Genomic DNA, 21,601 nt, shown 5'->3' with positions numbered 1-21,601 from the left:
AAGAGATATACAAAGAAATTCCTTTTATGATGGCAGATTCTAAACAGTGTACTACCCGATTAATTTTTTCACCCATATTTGGTTGGAAAAAGTAATGGACACATGTTGCTTTCAATTTCTTTCTTTTACATTTACCTTTTAGAGAAAAAAATGTGCTACTACATTTAAATATAAGTTATATGCATTTATTTTGGTAGGTACCAAACGAAAAGGAATCACTAGTTTTCTATGACTATATTTAACCCACGTCTTCTTTTTCACTTCTAACTGTAATAACATTTTCTTATAAATATTCTTGTTATATTTATCACTTCAATCACAAACCAATCACTACTAAATGTCAATCTCTAAAGGTAATATGAATCTTGAAAAATCACTACACGTAGCTGTTTTAGCGTTCCCATTTGGCACACATGCAGCTCCACTTCTCAGCCTTGTGAGAAAAATTGCAGAAGAATCACCTAATGTCACATTTTCATTCTTCAGCACAAAGAAATCAAATGCAACCCTTTTTTCTACTTCATATGAGTTTCTTCCACCCAATATTAAACATTATGATGTTCATGATGGGTTGCCGGAAGGTTACGTGCCTTCCGGACATCCACTTGAACCGATTTTTCGGTTCATTAAGGCAATGCCGGAGAATTATAGGAGTGCTGTAGATGAAGCTGTGGAAGAGACAGGGAAGAAGATTAGTTGTTTTGTTACTGATGCTTTTTATTGGTTTGGTGCTGATCTTGCTGATGAGATGAATGCTAAATGGGTTCCTGTTTGGACTGCTGGACCTCATGCTCTTCTTACACATTTCTACACTGATCTTATCAGAGACAAATTGGGAAACAATAAAGGTATCAATATTTTGTTCTATACTTTCCTCATATATTTTTGAGAAAAGTGTGTTTGTTGTAGACAAGTGCTTTTTAGTTAAAAGTTAGTTACAAATTGATTAAACTGTATAAGAGATAGATAAAAGTTAAAAGTTAGTTATAAATTGGTTAATTAGATGAGAGTTAGTTATTAGTTGCAATTTAGTTACAAATTAGTCACAAAATGGTTACATTAGATGAGAGTTGGATATTAAAAAATTAGTCATAAATTGGTTACACCGGATGAGAGTTAGTTATTAGTTGCAATTTAGTTACAAATTAGTCACAAATTGGTTACATTAGATAAGAGTTCGATATCAGTTGAAAGTTAGTCATAAATTGGTTACACCGGAAGATAGTTAGTTATTAGTTGCAATTTAGTTACAAATTAGTCACAAATTGGTTACATTAGATAAAGTTCGATATTAGTTGAAAGTTAGTCATAAATTGGTTACACCGGATGAGAGTTAGTTATTAGTTGCAATTTAGTTACAAATTAGTCACAAATTTGCTACATTAGATGAAAGTTCGATATTAGTTAAAAGTTAGTCATAAATTAGTTACACCAAACGAGAGTTCGTTATTAGTTGCAATTTAGTTACAAATTAGTTACCAATTGACTACACTAGACGATAGTTAGATATAAGTAGCTAGTTACAAATCGGTTAAATTAGATGAGAATTAGTTATGCTCTTAAAATATAAATGTCTCATTATATCAATGGAATAAGCTTTCATTTTGATCAAATCAACATTACTATAGGAGTTATTTGATTTTGTCATCTAAAAAAGAGTAGCAGCGCAATTTGTTACCTGCTTATCTTTTATTTCTGTATAAATTTATCCTTCTAATTTATTGAATAAACGGTATCATCGGTAACTAATCTACAATTTATAAGAACTTGATTTGATTTTTTCTTAGCAGATGACGTAAAAAATTCCAATTTTCTACCTGGTTTTCCTGAGCTAGATGCTTCTGATTTGCCTGAAGGAGTAATAGATGATATAAATGGACCTTTTGCAACAATGTTACACAAAATGGGACTAGCATTACCACGAGCAACTGCAGTTACGATAAACTCATTTTCTACACTACACTCTATTATAGAGAATGAGTTAAACTCCAAGTTCAAATTGTTACTAAATGTTGGTCCATTCATCTTGACAACACAGCAGCGCACGATTTCCGATGAACATGGTTGTTTAGCATGGTTGAACAAACACGAGAAATTCTCAGTAGTGTATATAAGCTTCGGAAGTTCGATAATACCCCCGCCTCACGAGCTCGCTGCATTGGCAGAGTCTTTGGAAGAATGTGGTTTTCCGTTTCTTTGGGCCTTTAGAGGTAATCCAGAGGAACAACTTCCTAAAGGGTTTATGGAAAGGACTAGAGAAAGAGGAAAAATTGTTGCATGGGCTCCTCAAGTGCAAATCCTTAAACATTCATCGGTTGGTGTTTGTTTGACACATTCTGGTTGGAATTCAGTGTTGGATTGCATTGTTGGTGGTGTGCCAATGATTAATAGACCGTTTTTTGGAGATCAGAAAATGAATGCAAGAATGATAGAGAGTGTTTGGGAGATTGGTGTGAGAGTTGAGAATGGAATTTTGAGTAAAGAATCGATTTTGAAAGGTTTGGAATTGACTATGTCAAGTGAGAGAGGGAGGGTTATGAGGGAGAAGATAGTGAAACTTAAAAAGTCTGCTTTGAAAGCTATTGGGGAAAATGGTACCTCTACAAAGAATCTCAAGACTTTGATACAAATCGTTACGAGTTAAAGTTTTTTAACAATATTCAGGATTGTTCAATGGTACAAAATTGTGACTTTGTTCACTATGAAATTATTAGTCTTTTGAATAAACAATTTTGACCATGAACAAAATTTATAATTATTACACGTTTAACATAGAATAATAGTAGCAATTGAAAAGGAGAATATGTTGAGAAAAATAAATGTGAATATGAAATGTTGAAAATAAGTTAGTGAATTCTCACGTTATTAGAAAAATGGAGATTATCACTTTATAAGTGACAGAATTCTTACACCTATTACCTTAAAATTTTTGTTAAATATAGAGTGTTTCTTTCCTAAAGTGTGTTGCTCTTAAAATACTAAGACTTCAATGTAGATGCTAGACTTATTTGTATCTAAAAACTTTTTAACATATGGTGGTTAGGAGACCAAAACAATTGAAAGAATTCATATATTTATTATTAGGAGAGAGAAACAAGTGAGAGAATTCATATATCTATTATTAGCCGTCTTAATGTAATATTTTTATCCATGTCATATACATCATAATCTTATATATAAATGCAAGGTTGTCATGATGGCAACCCTAGCCATGTGTCATGATAACAACTCTTGACAACCTTTGACACATGTCAGTATAATATTAATCCTAATTCAATTTTTTAAAAATTGATTTTACATTAATAATTATTAATAAAAACTCTAATTATAAATACAAACTTTAATTATACAAACTCTATATTAAAATAAATAATAATTATTATTATAATATTTAGAATAATAATATAATAAAAAATCTAATAATATAATATTTATTATAATATAATACAAACTCTAATAATAATTTTTTATAATTTATATCCTATTTAACATTCTTTAATGTATTAAATCCCATTGCAATGTTAAAGAATTATGCTTTTTTTAATTATTATATTTTAAGTACAAACTCTAATTATACAAACTCTATATATTAAGATAAGTAATAATAATTATAATATTTATAATAATAATAATATAATAATAATAATATTAAACCACCAGTATTATTAATAATAATTGTATAATATCTAACTAATAATAATATTAAAACTAATAATAATAATAATAATAATAATAATAATAATAATAATAATAATATATTCAATTAGCACTATTATATCTTATTATTCTAATTCTCATTTTTTATACAAAAAGTCTTTAAGTCTCCAATAATAATAATAATAATAATAATAATAATAATAATAATAATAATAATAATAATAATAATAATAATAATAAAAATCTATATTTAATTTAAATATAAATATCAAATAAGTTTGGTTTAAAAAAACTGAAAAATGGTTAGTCTCTATAGTTAATTTATGTTTTTTTTGTAGGTACGTATTTTGAAGACAATTTAAAAAAAAAAATGAATAGTGAAAAATGGTAGATTAAAAGATGAATGTTATATTCAAGAGCACTTACATGATATGATAACGATCTCTTTCACCGTAGTAAGAAGTTTTAGGTTTGAATTCAATCATAACCACGAAACAATTTTCATTTTTTTTGAATGTTTTGTCATCTTATAGAATTCTCATCGATTTGAGGGAATGGTCACTGTAATTATCTCATTTTTTTCCTACTATTTTCTCAGTTTTTTTTTCACTCATTCATTTTACCTTATTATTTTTTATGGGTACAAATTTTTATAGATTTTTTTAAAAAAAATGAATTATAAAAAAATGGATGTTATATTCAAGAATACTTGCATGATATGATAAATATATCTCCTTCAACTTAATCGTAGATTTTTTATTCAAAATAAATCCTAACCACATATAAATGTTAAACTTTTTGAGAAAATTTAATCATCTACTACAATATCGGATCAAAGGATTAGTCCCTGAAGTTAATTAATGTTTTTTTCTATTATTATTTTTCAATAATTCATTTTACCATTTAGTTTTTCTTTTTTAGTGATTACATTATTTTTAAAAAATATAATTATTTATCACGGACTAATATGTACTATATATAATTAATCAATAATCATGTAATTTTTTTTTAACGTTTCACTATTATCCCACCACTGCTATATATTTCTTCATGCTAGCATAAGAATTAAACTTTTGAATGTTAGGTTGAGACTATTTTAAGGTCATATCTTTATCTTCAATTTTTTTTTTGTTTTCATTTCATTAAAAAAATACATTATATCATCATAATAAAATTACGATAATATTCTTTTCATCTTACTCGCACGCTTTTCCCTTTTTCAATCTATGTTTTACTTATTTTCTTACAATTGATATTTTTTTATATTAAAAATATAATTAACAAATTATTAAGAGCAAATTATACAAACTTACCCGTGCATCGCACGGGCAAACTACTAGTATCATCATAATAGCAATGTGTACATGTATAATTATTTATCTATATTATTAGTTTTATTGGAGAATAACCATCACATATAAAGGCACTTTCACCCATCACATATATGAAATCATAATAGCAATGTGTACATGTATAAGTATTTATCTATATTATTAGTTTTATTGGAGAATAACCATCACATATAAAGGCACTTTCACCCATCACATATATGAAACCTTTGCCTTAATTGCTGTTTTGGTTTCTTATTGTTTTTTTTAGGTCCCTCTATTTTAAATTTCAGATTTTAATTTATTTATTTTTAGTTTTTTTTGAGAATTTATTCTCCCATCAAATTTAGGAGATTTTTTAATGACTTTGATTTATAATGCAGAATTTTCTTAAGCAATATGGATAGAAGTTTGTGGAAATCTTGTTGGTTGTAGTTTGAGTCCCACATCGATTTCTTTAAAAAAAACTTTAGAGTTAGAAAGTACAAACAAATATCTTTTAGACATTTAATAAATAAAATTTTAAATTAATGTAGAAAATAATTTAATTAAAATTATTAACTCATTGTGTAAAAAAATTATTAAATTTTTATAATTGATTTTCAAAATATTTTTTAAATATAGTTATTTATCATGTTATTAAACAGTATTATAAATATTTTAATCATCATTATCACTGTATTAAAAATAAATTTTTCGTCATAATTATTACTGTCACATCAGGAAAAAAAAATAGAAGATAAAAAAAAATTCAAAACACCTAAAAAATTGAAGATATCAAAATCAAGTTTTGAAATAGAGAAAAAAACCTAAATACAAGAATAAAAAGTGCATTTAAATTTTTTTCATTCCAAAAAAACTTTTATTCAAAAAAATTAAATAACAACAAAGTAATTGAAATAGAGTTGACAATTCATGAAATTGAAATACAAGTGAACTCATTGATGAAAGTAATTGCATGGTCCATCTAATTTTTTCTTATATACAACAACATAGATCATTTAACACTAGTAAGTATCCAACTTGAGTAACTAGAAATCTTTAAAAACTTTTAAGTAGTGACAATTTCTATCAAAGTATTGAAATTAGTTGCAGAACTACCATTTCTTTCAACAGCTTGTAATGCAGCACCTTTAAGTTGCTCAACTTTCTGCCTCATTATCTTCCCTGTCTCACTTGACATAATCAACTCCAAAGCTTTCTTACATGATTCTTTACTCAAAACTCCATTGTCAACACCTACACCAATGTGCCAAACACTTTCTAGCATTCTTGCATTCAATCTTTGATCCCCGAAAAACGGTCTGCTAATCATCGGCACGCCACCAACAATACAATCCAACACCGAATTCCAACCAGAATGTGTGAAACAAACGCCGACCGATGAGTGTTTAAGGATTTCTATTTGAGGCGCCCATGGGACGATTTTTCCTTTTGTTTTCGTTCTTTCTGCAAATCCCTTTGGCAATTTTTCCTCTGGATTACCCTTAAAGGCCCAAATAAACGGATATCCGCATTCTTCTAATGACTCCGCCAATGCAGCGAGCTCGTGAGGCGGGGGTGTTATCGTACTTCCAAAGCTTATATACACTACTGAGTAATTCTCGTGTTTGTTCAACCATGGTAAACAGCCATGTTCATCGGTCACCATACGTTGCGGTGTTGTCAAGATGAATGGTCCAACATTTAGTAGCAATTTGAACTTGGCCTCCAATTTACTCTCAATAACAGTGTGTATTGAAGCAAATGAGTTTATGGGAACTGCAGTTGCTCGCGATAACTCTAGTCCCATTTTGTGTAACATTGTTGCAAATGGTCCATTAATGTCATCTATTACCCCTTCAGGCAAATCAGCAACCTCTAGCTCCGGAAAACCAGGAAGGAAATCGACATTTTTGGTATCACCATCTATTGCAAGACAAGGTAAAACAAATCACAAATAGCTGAATTCTTATCTATCCAACTCAAAAAATTGGGTAAAGTTACTTCCTGTCTAAAATGTTTTAAAAATAACAAGTAATTGTAATATTTAATAAATAACTAAATGTGTTAAAATTAGATGGTGTCATGTAATTGGTTGAAGGTATACAATCCAACTTTTTGTGATGGGCAGAGAAGTTGTCTCCAAACAAATATAGTAACAAATATCTTACTAGATCCTTTTAAAGTTCAGCTGACCCGTATTAAATTTTAGGCCTTGTGTGATAACCTCCCTCAAAGACGACCCTGATTTTTACTCATATGTCAAGTTATTTGTAAAGATAGGTTAAAAATTAGGGTTATTTGAGTGAATGCATATATAAATATGTTTTACATCGTCACTGCATAGAAATCGATTTCATAAAGATGTGTCGGTTAAACTGTTTGCGTATGATACCTTTATTGTCTGCTAAATTTTCTCTGATAAGATCTGTGAAGACATGTATAAGGAGAGAGTGAGCTCCTGCAGTCCAAAGAGGAATCCATTTCGCATGCATTTTCTCGGCAATATCCGCGCCAAACCAATAAAAAGCATCAGTAACCAAACAAGTAATGCTCTTCCCCGTATCAGTCACAGCCAAATCCATAGCATTCTTAAAATTCTCCGGCATTGCTTGAATAAAAAAATGAATACCTTCCACCGGAGATCCGGATGGCACAAAGCCTTCGGGTAACCCATCGTTAACATCATAATAAGTTATGTTATCAAGAAACTCGTCGTGATTACCCGCGCCATTATTACCCGCGCCAGAAAATAACGCAGCGTTTGATTTCTTGGTGCTGAAGAATGAAAATGTAACCATAGGAGCTTCGGCCGCGATTCTTCTAACAAGGCTAAGAAGTGGAGGCGCATGTGTTCCAAACGGGAACGCCAAAACCGCCACATGTTTCTCAGCATTATTATGGTTTGCTTTTCCTTTCTGTGCAGACATCCAGTTTTTCAAACGAGAAAGTGTGAACATTTTTCAAATTATAACTTTGATTTGATGTTGTTGTGGAACAAAACATCAATGTTGATAACAATCTGTATTGTTAATGTAGGTAGAATTAGCATGATAGGAGTTAGGTGTTTCATAAATAATTTTTAGTGGAAAAACAAGGTAAGGTACACATGGGATCTTTTTTCTTTCTTACTATAACATATGTAACTAATCTCTAAATGTGTTTTGTGTTTTTTTACAGAGACAACAATGATTTGTGTATTGTTATGCATGGTTCCGAAATTAACGAAAATAGTCTAAATATAGGTGGCTATATTAGCCACACAAAAATATATAGTAAATGAGACCTTAAATTTATCTCGTTCTCAAGTTTTTTTTAATTTGACTTTGTATTTTATTTTTTATGTTAGAAGACTGGGTTTTTTTAATTCTTAAACTGTTAGTTTATTCATGAGATTTTGTAATTAAAATAATCACACTAACATTTTAGTGTCACCTAGTCCAAGAACTGGACCAAATAGTCGAACCCGTTATGTTTGGATAATGAACCAAATCATTATACACAAACAGTTCTAGAATCGAACCGTAACTGAAATCGAACCTAACCAAAATTGAAAAATGAAAAATACTTAAAATAAATTTAAATTTTTTTTGAAAAATAGTTTAACCGTTTGGTTCTTTGATAAATGGTTAGGTTTAAAAAAATTGTCTTCTAACAGTTCGGTACGGTTCGGACTATCGAAACGGTATACCAAACCAATAATTATTGTTCAATTCAGTTCTTATTAAATTAAAACGGTTCTGTTCAGTTCGAGTGTATTTTTATTATAGTTTGATTGAGTTCGGTTCAGTTCAATTTTTCTTACTAGCCGTATACAATGAACAAACTAGTGTCACCTTTGTTGGTAGTTATAGTGAAAGATCAAATATAGAGGAGCAGATTTGAACTTACAACATTCCACTTGTTCACCTTTAAACACTAAATTTCAACCACTATGCTACTTGCTACTTGACAAAAAAAAAAAAAATCACTGAGACATTTTCAATTGGGATTTGGGGGAGCGGTGAAATAAACAACCATTTCCCTTGTGTTATACTCCTTTTCTTGAATCTACTTAGCTACATATATGGGGTGTAATGTTAATGTAGTCGGGAAACATTATTTTAACGTAAATTTTAGAAATGAGAATAGACGTGTTGATATTTGCTACGAGGTCATCCTATTTATTAAAAATTATTGAGAAGGCCAATGAGTTAAAAAAAACACTTAAACTGTGAAGGGGTGTGCCAACCGCGATTTCGTTCACCTTGTTAATCATACATCATGTTCTCCACTTAAGAAAGACAATCATATAATTCAACAAAGATTATTGTATTACTTATATCAAAAGTATTACATAAAACAGTCACTCCTAATTTGCGTTCGTACGACAAGGGAAATATTTAGCTAAAATACTATTTGAGTTTAACAATATTCCACATCATTGAGATTGATTCTCTGGACAAAGTCTCCATAGTATAAGATTTATTTCTTGTGCTAGCCTTGATTACGTATGACCCTTCCCAGTTGGCTGCAAGTTTCCCATCTCCAGCATTCTTTCCTCCAACGTCGACCCGTCTTATCACCAGGTCCCTAGAGTAGAACTCTCGAGGTTGGGCTTGCTTGTTTCATGACAGAACTCATAAGGGCATAAGAAGTTATCTTCTTCCAAGAACTTTATCTCTTCCATGACGGTTTGTGCGTTGTCATTTGTCTAGTAAGGAGTGTGTCATTGATAGGAGCTGAGTTAAATTACAATGGTTGAGCTGTTATATAAATTGAGCTCTTATTCTATTATTTCCCTTGATATATATTCTATTGATGTTAGTTTTCTTCATTGGCTCTCCAATATGGGTTCTTCGGCTGGTATATAAATTGAGTGTTGTGTCTCTTGTCATTGCTTTAGTTAAGTCAACTGGTATAGGTTAAGTCAAACACAACTCAAATTCTAAGAAAAAATTTATTCTTATGTGTTTTTTCCAGGAATATATTTTCAGATAATGGTTCTTCAACACCATATATTTCCAGGAATATATTGTGTGCGACGTTTCTAATGTAAGCTTTTGGAAATGCGACATTTCCTCAAATGTCTATCTAAACCGAGATGTTGAACCGAGGGACGAATTCAAGTCATAATTGTGACAAGATGATGTTGGAAAGAGGTGAAGTTGCGGTTACACTTGTTGTTAGAACTAGACTTGTTTGTTGGTACTGCACGGGATGTTAGTGTCAGAGTTGAACGGATTGAAGGAATAATTAAAAGGTTTGTTGAGAAGCAATTTTAGGAATTAAATGTACCATTTGAGAAGTTTTGGAGATATCGTATAGAGTGTCGCTGCATGATGTCGATGTTGCATTTCGGATGACGTTGGAAAATTCATATTTTGAGTTCCGAGTGTCGGATTAATGTGCCGTTTGAACCTACAAAGAGGAGAGATTATGTTCTACCTTTTGGGAGAGTTATAAATACAGTAGAGTGATCCTATAAGGAGAGATTCTGAAGTCGGTTAAGGAAACGTGAAACTTGTTGAATAGGAATGCCTACTACCGTGATTGTTTGAAACGAAGTTAAGTAGAACATGTTGTTGATGAATAAGTTGATGAGATGTTCGGTAATAAAGATGATTTGAGTGCCGATGGATTTTTGTGAGGAGTGAATTAGTAGTAAAGGTGAAATAAACTTTAGAACGGTTGAAGTCGTATTTGTGATGTCAAAGCAACGACATGTGATTTCTAAAGATGGGATAGAGGTTGATCCCACGAAGATAGAAGCGGTATCTAAATGGGAAGCTCCGAAGTCAGTGTCAGAGATTCATAGTCTTCTTGGTCTTGCAGGTTACTACAGAAAGTTCATAGAAGGATTTTCAAAGTTAGCATTACTGCTAACTAAGTTGACAAGGAAGAGTCAAGCGTTTGTTTGGGATTCGAAATGTGAGGAAGGATTCCAAGGGTTGAAGAAGAGGTTGGCTAGCTCTCCTATATCGATTTTTCCGAATCCGGCAGAATCGTTTGTGGTATATTGTGATGCGTCACTAATGGGTTTGGGTGGTGTATTGATGCAAAATTAGAAAGTAGTAGCTTATGCGTCGAGACAACTCAAAGTGCATGAAAGGAATTATCTGACTCATGATTTGGAGTTGGCAGCGGTGGTCTTTATATTGAAATTATGGCGACATTATTTGTATGGTTCAAGATTCGAAGTGTTTAGTGATCATAAGAGTCTGAAGTACCTCTTTGATCAAAAAGGGCTTAATATGAGGCAACGGAGATGGTTAGAGTTTTTTTTAAAAAAGATTATGATTTTGGTTTGAATTACCATCCTGGTAAGGAAAATGTTGTGCTAATGCGTTGAGTAGGAAGTCTTTAAATATGTCGATGCTAATGGTGAAAGAGTTGGATTTAATTGAACAATTTAGAGATTTGAGTTTGGTATGTGAAGGTACTCATAATAGTGTTAGATTGGGTATGCTAAGGCTGACTAGTGGTATTCTTGACGAGATTTGAGAAGGTCAGAAAGCTGATGCTGAGTTGATCGATAAGTTGACTTTGAATTACCAAGGTAAAGGCGGTGAATTCAAAATCGACGAGAATGGTATAATGAGGTTTGGTGATCGGTTTTGTGTTCCTGATGTTTTTTAGCTTCGAAACGATATTCTAGAGGAAGGACATCCTAGTGAATTATTGGACTATGACGATGTTAATGAGTTGAGTGCAAACTCAGAAAGGACACTATTATGTAGTAATGACAGTTTATGCTTAAATATGGTTGTCGGCTATCTATTGACAAATTGAGGACTTGATCACCCTTAATCTCTTGTTGATAGTAGAAGGAATCATATAGATGGGATGAGATTGTTTGTTACCTTAATGGTATAAGATGTGATGAATACTAAGCCGTGAGAATAATCATTCACCATGTTGTGTGAACTTATGAAGAAGTGAATATGAAAGAGTGTAACCTATTGGAAGGTGACTTAAGACGGGTAATCGGAGTCGCACAACAAAAGTGAGATATGGAGTGGTGTTATGAGTATTACTCGTGGGCAGTGAGGAATTAATATGTCGGGAGCCTACGTAGAGAACATGTATTGATCTATATGTTGGATTTAGGATCTAGTGGTTGTAAGGATGTTGTAGCGGAGAATTAGAACCCTTTTGAATAATTTCCAAAATGATGAATATGTTATTGTGGTTATACGTAGTTAATGAGTGTGTATTCGGCGAAGTTAAGACGATGAGATGATACTATATGATGCTATAATAATTTTGTGTTGTTGTAAGGTGTTATTGTAGATTTCCAGATATAATGAGGAATTATACTCTATGAACGAAGAAGTTGATTTAATTCTTAGAGAAGAGTGGGACTCAGTTTGAGCTATTTTGTAAGCAATGGTATATTGAGGCTAATGAGAGTGATTATAACTACTTGTGGTGTACTCGTTCCGATGGTTGGAATGTTTTAATAGATGTAGTAGCTCAGGAATTTGTTTTTGAGTGCGTGTAAGTATTGCTAAGTGGTAAATTAGTATCATGAATGGTAAGGGAGGATTTTAAACGAATGAGTAAAGAGAGTCGGAATTGGGTAAAACTAAGAAATCTAATTTGGTGATGATGATTGTAATGAGTAATCAGAATAGTGCAGCAAAAGCGGAATGTAACGTGTTGGATAATTGCTTGTGTGACTTGAGAGGAGTCAGATAGTTGAAATTCAATGGTATAGGAATATTATTATTGAGTTTCTATAAGGAAGCAGTTGGCGAAAAGTGTAAGTATTGTTTTATCGCTCAGATGGAAAAATGTGTTTAAGGTTGGTACGTTCGGTAGATGGAATGCATTACTGCAGTCTTGATCATGTGTGATCATTCCATGGATTGTGTAATTATATTATTTAGTTATTAGGCGTATTGTATGAGTCGCACCTCGACATTTCATTGCCGTTAACCTTTTGGAGATATAGCGAGTGGTACACCTGTGGGGTCGTCGAATGCGACGTAAGAGCTGAGATTGAATGCATCAGACATGCTTTCTGTTGATTATGTCCGATTAATTTTGAGGATCGACTAGGAAAATGTTACCTGGGATCTGGAGAGTCAGATGAAGGACTCATATCCGGAACTTTTCACTTGAAGTATGTTTTCGAGGACGAAAACTCTTTTAGTGGGGGAGAGTTGTAACACCCCATATTTTCTAATTTTAATTTAATCGGAAATTAAATTATTATTTAGAATTATTTAGTATTTTTGTTGAACTAATTGGAGGAAATATGGAATATTTTTCTATTTGGGCCAAGTGAAGTATTTAGTAATGAGGGGGTGTTAAGTTTTTGAGCCCATTATTAAATTATATTATGTTTTCATAAAATAAGGAAATAAGAAAATATTGGACTTATGGAGTAAAAAGCTTTACACTTAGTCCTAATTCTATTATTATTATTTTATTATTGGGAAAATAGAAAAGAAAGGAACAAGAGAAGAGTTGGGACAAAAGATTTTGATCGTAGAAGTGAGAAGAGCAAAGGAAGGAGGAAAAACCCCAAAGTTCAAGGATCAATTCAAGAATCTCCATCAAGGTAAGGGGTGACTATTCTTTATTAACTAGTATTATAGTTTTAATGATACTATAAGCAGTAGCAGTAACAGTAGCAGTAGCAGTAGCCTATGTTTTCTGTGTTGTAATATTTCTACATTTTGCACTTATTAGACCAACGTTTACTATATTTTGATATTTTATTATAGTGATCTACGTACTTTTTATTTCCATTATATTTTATCGGTTAAAAAGGTATTAAATTTAGTTATTACGATTATAACAATGTAATTTTGTAGTTTTTTTTTTCAAAAATGAAATATTCATAGCATATTTCGCATATGCATATTCGAAATTGATTTAGGGTGTTTTTCAGATATGCATATCCGAAACATCTTAAAATATGAAAATGGTGTTTTCCAATATGCATATCCGAATGGTATTTTGGGGTTTTTCAGAGGTGTTCTTCACCATGTATGGGTGTAATGAGAAATTTCTAAGACAAAAACCCTCACTAGTATTGTGCGTATAGTTGGGGGAAGGGCCACTAATGATGGGCCCATAGGTTAGCAAAGCAAGTCCATTATTAAGGTGATATATTCTAAATTTGGGAGATTGCTCATCGCATTCTTAGTGGTGCTCTCGCCCCCTAGTGAAAATTTAAAAATACTTCTATAATTCATAACTTAATTTTCAGACGCATTCAAATTTAGATTTAGTTTTTGCATTTCTGTGTTCTTTTAATTTCGTTTGGTAGGGAAGTTAACTTCCGAATGTGGTACGAAAGTTAATTTTCGGATTTTTTTTATAAGCATAGTTTGTTTGATTTTGTCTGTTAAGTCCCTTGGCTTTGATTTCTTTTATTATGATTTTTTTATAGTTTAATCAAAGGTAAAATGTCTGACTTAAGATAGGGTAGAGTGACCCACCATGTTTCCGCTCAAAGTGACCCACCAAGTTTTCATTTGTTGTCGAAACATCATCATCCTGAGTTCACATGCCTTTGATACCGTCTTCCCGCATGCATGTGTCCCCTGCTATTGTCCATGAATCCTCAGAAGTCCAACCTGCCCAAGATGAAAACTTAATGTCAAGTGTATAACAAATTTACTGCACATATGGGAAACTAACTATCTAGAAGGTTAGTATGGAAGTTAACTTTTAGATTATTCACTTGGTTATGTAATCTAGAGGGTTAATAAGGAAGTTAACTTTTGGATTATTCACTTAGTTGTGAACATGGGCGGATCTATATGGTGGCATGGTGTGGCTATAGCCACACCAGTTTTTCAACTCTTTATATATTATATATAAATATATCCACTAACTTAGTTAATAGAAAAAAATATTTGAATAATTATTAAAAAAAAAATTATCATTTCACTTGTTTCCTCTCTCATGACAATTCTTTCTCTTACTCAATGTTCTAGAAATCGAACCAGTCATTAGATAAGTGAGGATATTGAGTAAGTGGTTCAATATTGGTCGAACCACTGAGTCACTGATCGAATTGCATGACTAAATCAGATTAAATTGGATAACTGGGTTGAATAAATCGATCTCTATAACAAAACTATTTAGTTATTAAACCGATCAATCGGATGAATTGGTCTCTATAAAATATCACAACACCTACAAAATTTCAAAATTTAAAAATATCATGTTTTAAATATTGTCATCGCACACAGTAAAATAGTACAAAATATAAATTCTAATAAATTTTGAACAAAAGTCTAATTGCAACATAAATTGAACAAAAAATTAATTTATCTAATAAATTTAATTCTAAGGAGGAAAAACTGTTCCAAATAAATTTAGAACAAAATATACTTTTATTTAAATTTTATTTTTTATAAATTTTATCAAAATGACATGGTTTTATCTAAAAAACACAAATTTTCTAATGAGTGATCAATGGTTAAACGACCGCGTGTAACTTTTATAAAAAAACATATTTTTTAGAGAAATTAACAATTGTAACCCTTATTTTGTCAAAAAGGCTGGAATCCGCTACTATTACACGTTTTACTATTCACGATAAAATATTATTTTGTATACTGTCGGAATGAAGATATGTATTTACTATGTATTAGGGAACATCCGAAAATTAACTCGTATACTATTCCAAAACCATTTTCAAATTTCTTAAGAATGATTTTTCACGACTAAAATTAGAAAGAGCGACCCATTTACATTATAACATCATAGCCATCTAAAATTTTGAATTTGGACCTTCGTTAATCCATTTTTTTGCGACTCAAAATAAAAAAGTTAGTCATATTCGTTAAATTTTTTGACTCACAATAAAAAAGTTAGTCATACTCGTCAAAACACTAAAAACAATTAACATTATTTAAACTATTTCTAAAGTCATTTCATTTAATTGAAATCTGTTGACGTAGTTTTTATTTACGGGTCGTTAGGGGTAGAGCTGTCAAAATGGGCTATCCGTCTCTAAACGGGTCGGTCCTAGCGGGTCCTGGACTTTTTAGAGCTGGGCCAAAAAGGCCCGATTTAATATGGGCTCCAAAATTACTACCGAGCCCGACCCTAGATGGGCTTCGGACGGGTCAAGATCCTCTCCATTTTTCTCTCTCTCCATTTTCTCCATTATTATAGTTTTGTATATAAATATCACGTATTTTCATGACATGTGACATTTATTTCACATTTATTTAATTTTATATACTCAAAACTATAGTAATGGAGTCTTCCATTTCTTTTAAGAAATGGAGAGGATCTCTACCCGCTTCGGACTACCCGGTCCTAAACGGGCTTTTTTAATTAAAAAAATTATAATAAAAACTCCATAATATTTATTATAACTAAAATTAAAAATTATAGCATTTTAAATATAATACATTTTTAAGTACTATACTATCTCTTATAAATACTATAATGTGTTTTTAAATACAATATATGTCCAAATTGTATAAAATAATACTTGAATAGTTAAAATAACGGGAAAACTAACATAATACAATATAAGAATGTTCATTATATTAATGTATTAAATTTAAAAGTGAAAGACCGAATAGAATAGAGATAAAATTTAGTGAGAAAAGAAAAATCAATATGATATTTTGGAGTAAACAATATAAATATTAATATATAATTTTTAAATTTTATAATTATGCGGGCTAATGGGCTACACACGGCTCATATGGGCTAGTCCTAATGGGTAGCGGGCTTTTTAGGGCTGGGCTAAAAAGGCCCTAAAAAATATGGGCTCTAATTTTAAGCCCAAACCCTATAATTTTTCGGACCTGGCGGGCCGGCCCATGTGGGCTAGCCCATTTTGACAGCTCTAGTTAGGGGTGACAAAACGGGTCTAATCCGTTGGGCATTTATGTTTTATTTGTACTTTAGTGCGGGACGGGTCAAGAGTTTATGTTCCGTCAAGTTTTTTACGCGGACTTTTGCAGACACATGCATTTACGTTAATTTTTGTGTTTTTAGACTTAAAAAGTGCAATGTCCGCAGACTTTCCAATCCCACCCTCATTTTTTGCAGAGCGAGACTAGATTTTAAGTCTACATCCTCAACTATGTCCGCCTCGTCCTGATTTTTGCGGACTTTATTTGCAATACCTAGTTATAACTAAAAAAAAGTTTTATTTCCCTTAATTCCATTTATATCCTTTCAAAATATTGAAGAAAACAACAAAATTTTAATAAAACCTATTCTCTATTTTGATTTTTTTACCACTATGCCACACTTATGGAACTTTAATACCAGAATGCCACAAAGTGAAAAAAAAATACCAGAATGCCACACTTCCAGTTGGGGTTCGGCCAGGCCTTGGACGGACTGGAAGAGAGTTTTTTTGTCCGGCCAGGGGTGGGCCGGACGCAAACTAACCCTTTTTTTCGTTTTTTTTTTATTTTAATTGTATTTAAAGAATTATTAATTACAATAATTGTTTTTTTATTATAATTAATGATTAAAATATAATAAAAAATAATAAAAAATAAAAAAAGGCTATTTTAATTATTAAAAATATGAGTAAGTCACGGGTTGGACGAACATGTGTAGGTTCGGCCAATAGATGGACGAGCATGTGTAGGTTCTGCCAATAGATGGACGAGGACATATATTTTATTATTAATTTTTTGCCTATAAATAAGATTGTACAGCCACATTTGCACTCACACCAGTTACAATTGAAGGTTTAGTGTTACTATTGGAGATGTCTTCTGAACCCCTTCCAACGTTTCCACCTATGAGGAGAGATGCAACATTATTTTTTCCAGCAACAAAGCCTTCGTTGAAGATCAAACTATGGAACACCCAAACTTTCGAGCATCTACAGAGGCACTTGATCGGATGGTTAGACGATAACATTCTCGAGGGTGAAAAGATAAGGAAAATTGAAAGGTTGGTCATGGAGAAAGGCCCAAATGGAGTAGTAACTCGTTCTTGGAGAGCCGTGAAAAATGACGCTGGTGTCCTTATGATGATGCTAGGACCACATGATATTGTGTTGATGGTTGTAATCTCTTAGAATATGTTTTATTTGTTTCCTGTGAGGTCGTTTTAATTGTTTTCTGTGTTGTTGTTTTATTTGTGGCTGTCTTTATTTTGTTGTCATTGAATGTTGTTTTAGTAATGTGAAATGTTGTCTTAGTTATGCTTAATGTGAAACGTTGTTTTAGTCATTGATGGTTGCAAACTCAATTAAAAAGACATTATATTACATTCATAAAGCTATTTGAAGTAAACATTAAGGAGGCCTATTGGACGGGCCTACTACATTTGGACATTTACTTCGGATATGGCCTACTTCACGGCATATCCCACACATTCTCTTTTCCTTTTCCACGTCGTCCATTTCGGTTCGAATCCAAGTACTACTAGGGCGGACTCTTTTTTCCTACGCATAGTTTCGTCATGACAAAGAGTAGCTCCTGTATATTGCGGCCAATTGTCTTGATGTGGGAGGATCTGGAAGCTTTGTTGGTAGACTTTAAAAACATGCTGTATCTTGAACACGTCGGGTATGTGAATGGTGTAGTCTTGGCGTATACTTTCACATGCTGCAATCACATGTGAGCAAGGCAAATGGAACGCTTGAAATTTTCCGCAATCACATGTTCTTTTTCGCAGATCAACACCGTAAGTACCAGTTGGTCGACTATCGTTGCGGTTTATTCTTTCGGCCACCATAAAATAGAATCTCTCCCGGTCAAACTGATAAACATTATGACTGCTTGCTTTGTTGACTTCTTCAGTCATCCCCTTGATACACTTGTCTGTAAAAGTTTGGCCTGATGTCAACCTCTTTGTCCATTCATGTCCACGTTGACCAAATAATGCTCCCATCCGAAAATATGTGGCCGAAAACAAAGACGCTATTAAAAGGTTTCTGGTTGCCTTTAGCACAGAGTTCATTGCTTCTGCAAGGTTAGTCGTCATGTGTCCCCATCGTTTCCCTCTATCAAACGCCCTTGCCCACTTCTCCCTGGGGATATTTTCAATCCACTCCAAAGCATCTCTATTTGTCTGACGAATTTCAGTTCTATAGTAGTTGTACGTTGACTCCGTCAATGCATATCCTGTTACAAATAATAAACAAGTCAAGAAACCGACAAAGATCATTTGACAAATGTACTTCACAAAGATCAATTAGACTATTACCCATGTTGACGAGTTTTTTACGTAGTTCCTTGTCTCTAATCGCATGCATAAAATTTTGTGTGATATGCCTAATGCAGTAGACATGTGAAGACGGAGGATTTTTCCATCCATTTGCAGGATCATCATAGGCACTTTTAATCGATGGATGTCTGTCTGATATTAGGCATAGATTGGGTTGGGGTGTCACATGGCTTCTTAGATTGCGAAGGAAAAAACTCCAAGCGTCCTTGGTTTCACCCTCGACAATAGCGAAAGCAATTGGAAAAATGTTACCATTCCCATCCTGCGCCACAGCCATCAACAATGTCCCTTTGTACCTTCCATACAACCATGTTCCGTCGACTTGAACAATTGGCTTGCAATAAGCAAAACCATTGATGCATGGTTGAAAAGCCCAAAATAGACGATGGAATATCATCTTATCACCTAACTGGCTTCCTTCGTTTGAAAATGCAGGTAACGTTTCCAAGTCTATTATCATTCCAGGCAGATGTGTTTTCATTACCAATAACCATTGTGGAAGGTCATTGTAAGATGTCTCATAGTTTCCATACAAGGATTTTATGGCCTTTACCTTTGCAATCCACGCTTTCCTGTAAGATATATTATAACCATACTTTCCTGTTATATGAGAAATTATGAGCTTTACCTTAATTGATGGGTCGGTGTTAACCAGATCTCTGATGCATTGAGAGACAATATCTAAGGTAAGTTGTCTATGGTCTTGCGACATTGAAGTGGTTGTGCAGACATGTGGTCCACTCAACTTACCTATTGTCCACTTGGAATTCTTCTTGCGAACAGATGCTCTACATTTGAATTGGCAAGTTGGATTCGTGCATTTGATGACATATTTGTTCTTATCAGATTTATATACCCAATAATCAAGATTATTGGTGATATGCCAATGTTGTATAACAGCAACGCACGCCTCCTTGTCTTCAAACTCCATTCCCTCATATAAATCAACATCACTATAGTTTGTTTTGTGCGAACCAAATATTGATTCAGACTGTGCCTCTTCTAAACAGATATTTCGCATGGGATCCGGTGGGGCGTACATGCTAATCGGTCGTGCAATTGTAGGCTGCGACGATACAACAATATCAGGGTCATTGTCATCACCAAAAAGATCTTCATATTGCACTTCTTGTATTTCATCTTCACTGTACTCGTCCACTTGTTCGTTGGGTATAAATGGTTCGTTATTTTGTGTTGGCTCTTCATCAGTGGGTTGGCTCATACTGTATTGATGTGAATGCCACTCTTGCGATTGGTTAACTGCAGGACTAACAATGCGAACATAAAGCTTGACTGATTCAAGAGGAGCAAACAAATTGTGACATTCGAACATCACTTTAACGCCATCGTCGTCTTCTATTTGTTTCATGACGTAAAAAATGTTACCGTTGTCTCCAGTAAATAACGGTAGTCGATAAATAATTTCACTTACAGGAAGTTGCAATTTTGATTCAATCCGTTCCTTCAAATGCATAAAATCGGCTCTACAATGCACTTTGAAACGTTTTGTTTCGGTATTGCTAAACGAAAAACCGTTGGTTAGATCGTTACTGATAACACCATTGTAATGCACTGAACAAATAATGTTTCTCTGAGCCATTCAGTTTTAATATAATTTTTATCTAAACAAATAATTTTTCTTTGTGTTTGAATGTGTGTTGCTATATATGTTTCAATCAAAGTGGTATTTAAACTGTGCCAACCAAAAAATGGACACGTAGGGAGTCCGTCTAGTCAAAGGACGAATCAAGTTTCAGTCCAACCAGGGGTTGGCCGAACCACAAGGGAGTCTGTCCAGGGGTTGGCCGAACCCAAACATGCTTGGTTCGCGTGCGTCCAAGGGTGGGACGGACCACAAGGAGGCACATTTTTCGTTGCATGCATGCATGCAATTGTCCCATCAACCAGTGTGCAATCCCATCATATAGTAGAAGCATGCAAGAGATTGTAATAAAGTTGGATAATAGAATGCCCCTTCTTTGCATGCATTACACTTGTTAGTCCAATGGTTTATACAATGCATTCACTTTGACTATAAATTCAACCTCTCATTATCACTCCAAACTCATCACATCTTCCAAATTCTAAAGTTGCATATTCATCTGAAACACACAATTTGTTTACCACTACCACAATCACACAACATGTCTGGTTTGCTTGCTTTGGGAGATAATCATAGAGGAACAAGGGAGAACGTGGCTGCATACGTACGTTTTGTTACTAGTATTTCTTATACGTAAGTTTCACAGTTTATTATTTTTGTATACTAACAAAATGATATATTTTTTGTATAGGATGATTCTAAAAGGTTTAGACTACATAATCATCTATTTGATAGGGAGCCAAGTGAGTCCATCAAGCCTTACTTGGAACGGGCCGGTTTTGGACGTGTCGCCAAAATCAACTTTAGAAGTGTTGATTCTAAACTTGTAATTGCGATGCTTGAGAGGTGGAGGCCCGAGACACACACG

The 21,601-nt window shown here is 32.9% G+C and overlaps 3 protein-coding genes across 3 annotated transcripts; 1 reads left to right on the top strand and 2 right to left on the bottom strand.

The window, feature by feature from the left end:
- The first annotated feature begins 277 nt into the window (after positions 1 to 277).
- Positions 278 to 2,934, top strand: LOC131600839 (flavonoid 3-O-glucosyltransferase-like). The gene is made up of 2 exons (XM_058872745.1): positions 278 to 848; positions 1,791 to 2,934. Exons 1-2 carry the CDS (start codon positions 338 to 340, stop codon positions 2,642 to 2,644), a joined length of 1,365 nt encoding a protein of 454 aa, XP_058728728.1. The 5' UTR covers positions 278 to 337; the 3' UTR covers positions 2,645 to 2,934.
- Positions 2,935 to 5,930: 2,996 nt separating this feature from the next.
- LOC131600823 (flavonoid 3-O-glucosyltransferase-like) lies at positions 5,931 to 8,129 on the bottom strand. Its single transcript, XM_058872743.1, has 2 exons — positions 7,363 to 8,129; positions 5,931 to 6,893 (listed from the first exon to the last, which is right to left on the bottom strand). Exons 1-2 carry the CDS (start codon positions 7,925 to 7,927, stop codon positions 6,037 to 6,039), a joined length of 1,422 nt encoding a protein of 473 aa, XP_058728726.1. The 5' UTR covers positions 7,928 to 8,129; the 3' UTR covers positions 5,931 to 6,036.
- Positions 8,130 to 18,251: 10,122 nt separating this feature from the next.
- On the bottom strand, positions 18,252 to 20,730 carry LOC131646395 (uncharacterized). Its single transcript, XM_058916458.1, has 2 exons — positions 19,110 to 20,730; positions 18,252 to 19,027 (listed from the first exon to the last, which is right to left on the bottom strand). The coding sequence occupies exons 1-2, from the start codon at positions 20,728 to 20,730 to the stop codon at positions 18,252 to 18,254; spliced, it is 2,397 nt and encodes a 798-aa protein (XP_058772441.1).
- Between the last annotated feature and the right edge of the window lie 871 nt (positions 20,731 to 21,601).

This window comes from Vicia villosa, linkage group LG1 (genome assembly GCF_029867415.1).
Source record: "Vicia villosa cultivar HV-30 ecotype Madison, WI linkage group LG1, Vvil1.0, whole genome shotgun sequence".
Classification (NCBI taxonomy): Eukaryota; Viridiplantae; Streptophyta; class Magnoliopsida; order Fabales; family Fabaceae; genus Vicia; species Vicia villosa.
The sequence above is the reverse complement of the archived record's forward strand: the minus strand, read 5'-3'. Positions and strand labels throughout refer to the sequence as shown.

Bases quoted from the DNA above. Each gene is read 5' to 3' on its own strand.
- LOC131600839 (XM_058872745.1), top strand. From the start codon at position 338: ATGTCAATCTCTAAAGGTAATATGAATCTTGAAAAATCACTACACGTA. The intron at 849-1,790 runs GTATCAATATTT...TTTTCTTAGCAG, and splicing joins CAAATTGGGAAACAATAAAG to ATGACGTAAAAAATTCCAAT.
- LOC131600823 (XM_058872743.1), bottom strand. From the start codon at position 7,927: ATGTTCACACTTTCTCGTTTGAAAAACTGGATGTCTGCACAGAAAGGA. The intron at 6,894-7,362 runs GTATCATACGCA...GTCTTGCAATAG, and splicing joins AAATTTAGCAGACAATAAAG to ATGGTGATACCAAAAATGTC.
- LOC131646395 (XM_058916458.1), bottom strand. From the start codon at position 20,730: ATGGCTCAGAGAAACATTATTTGTTCAGTGCATTACAATGGTGTTATC. The intron at 19,028-19,109 runs GTAATAGTCTAA...TATTTGTAACAG, and splicing joins TAAAAAACTCGTCAACATGG to GATATGCATTGACGGAGTCA.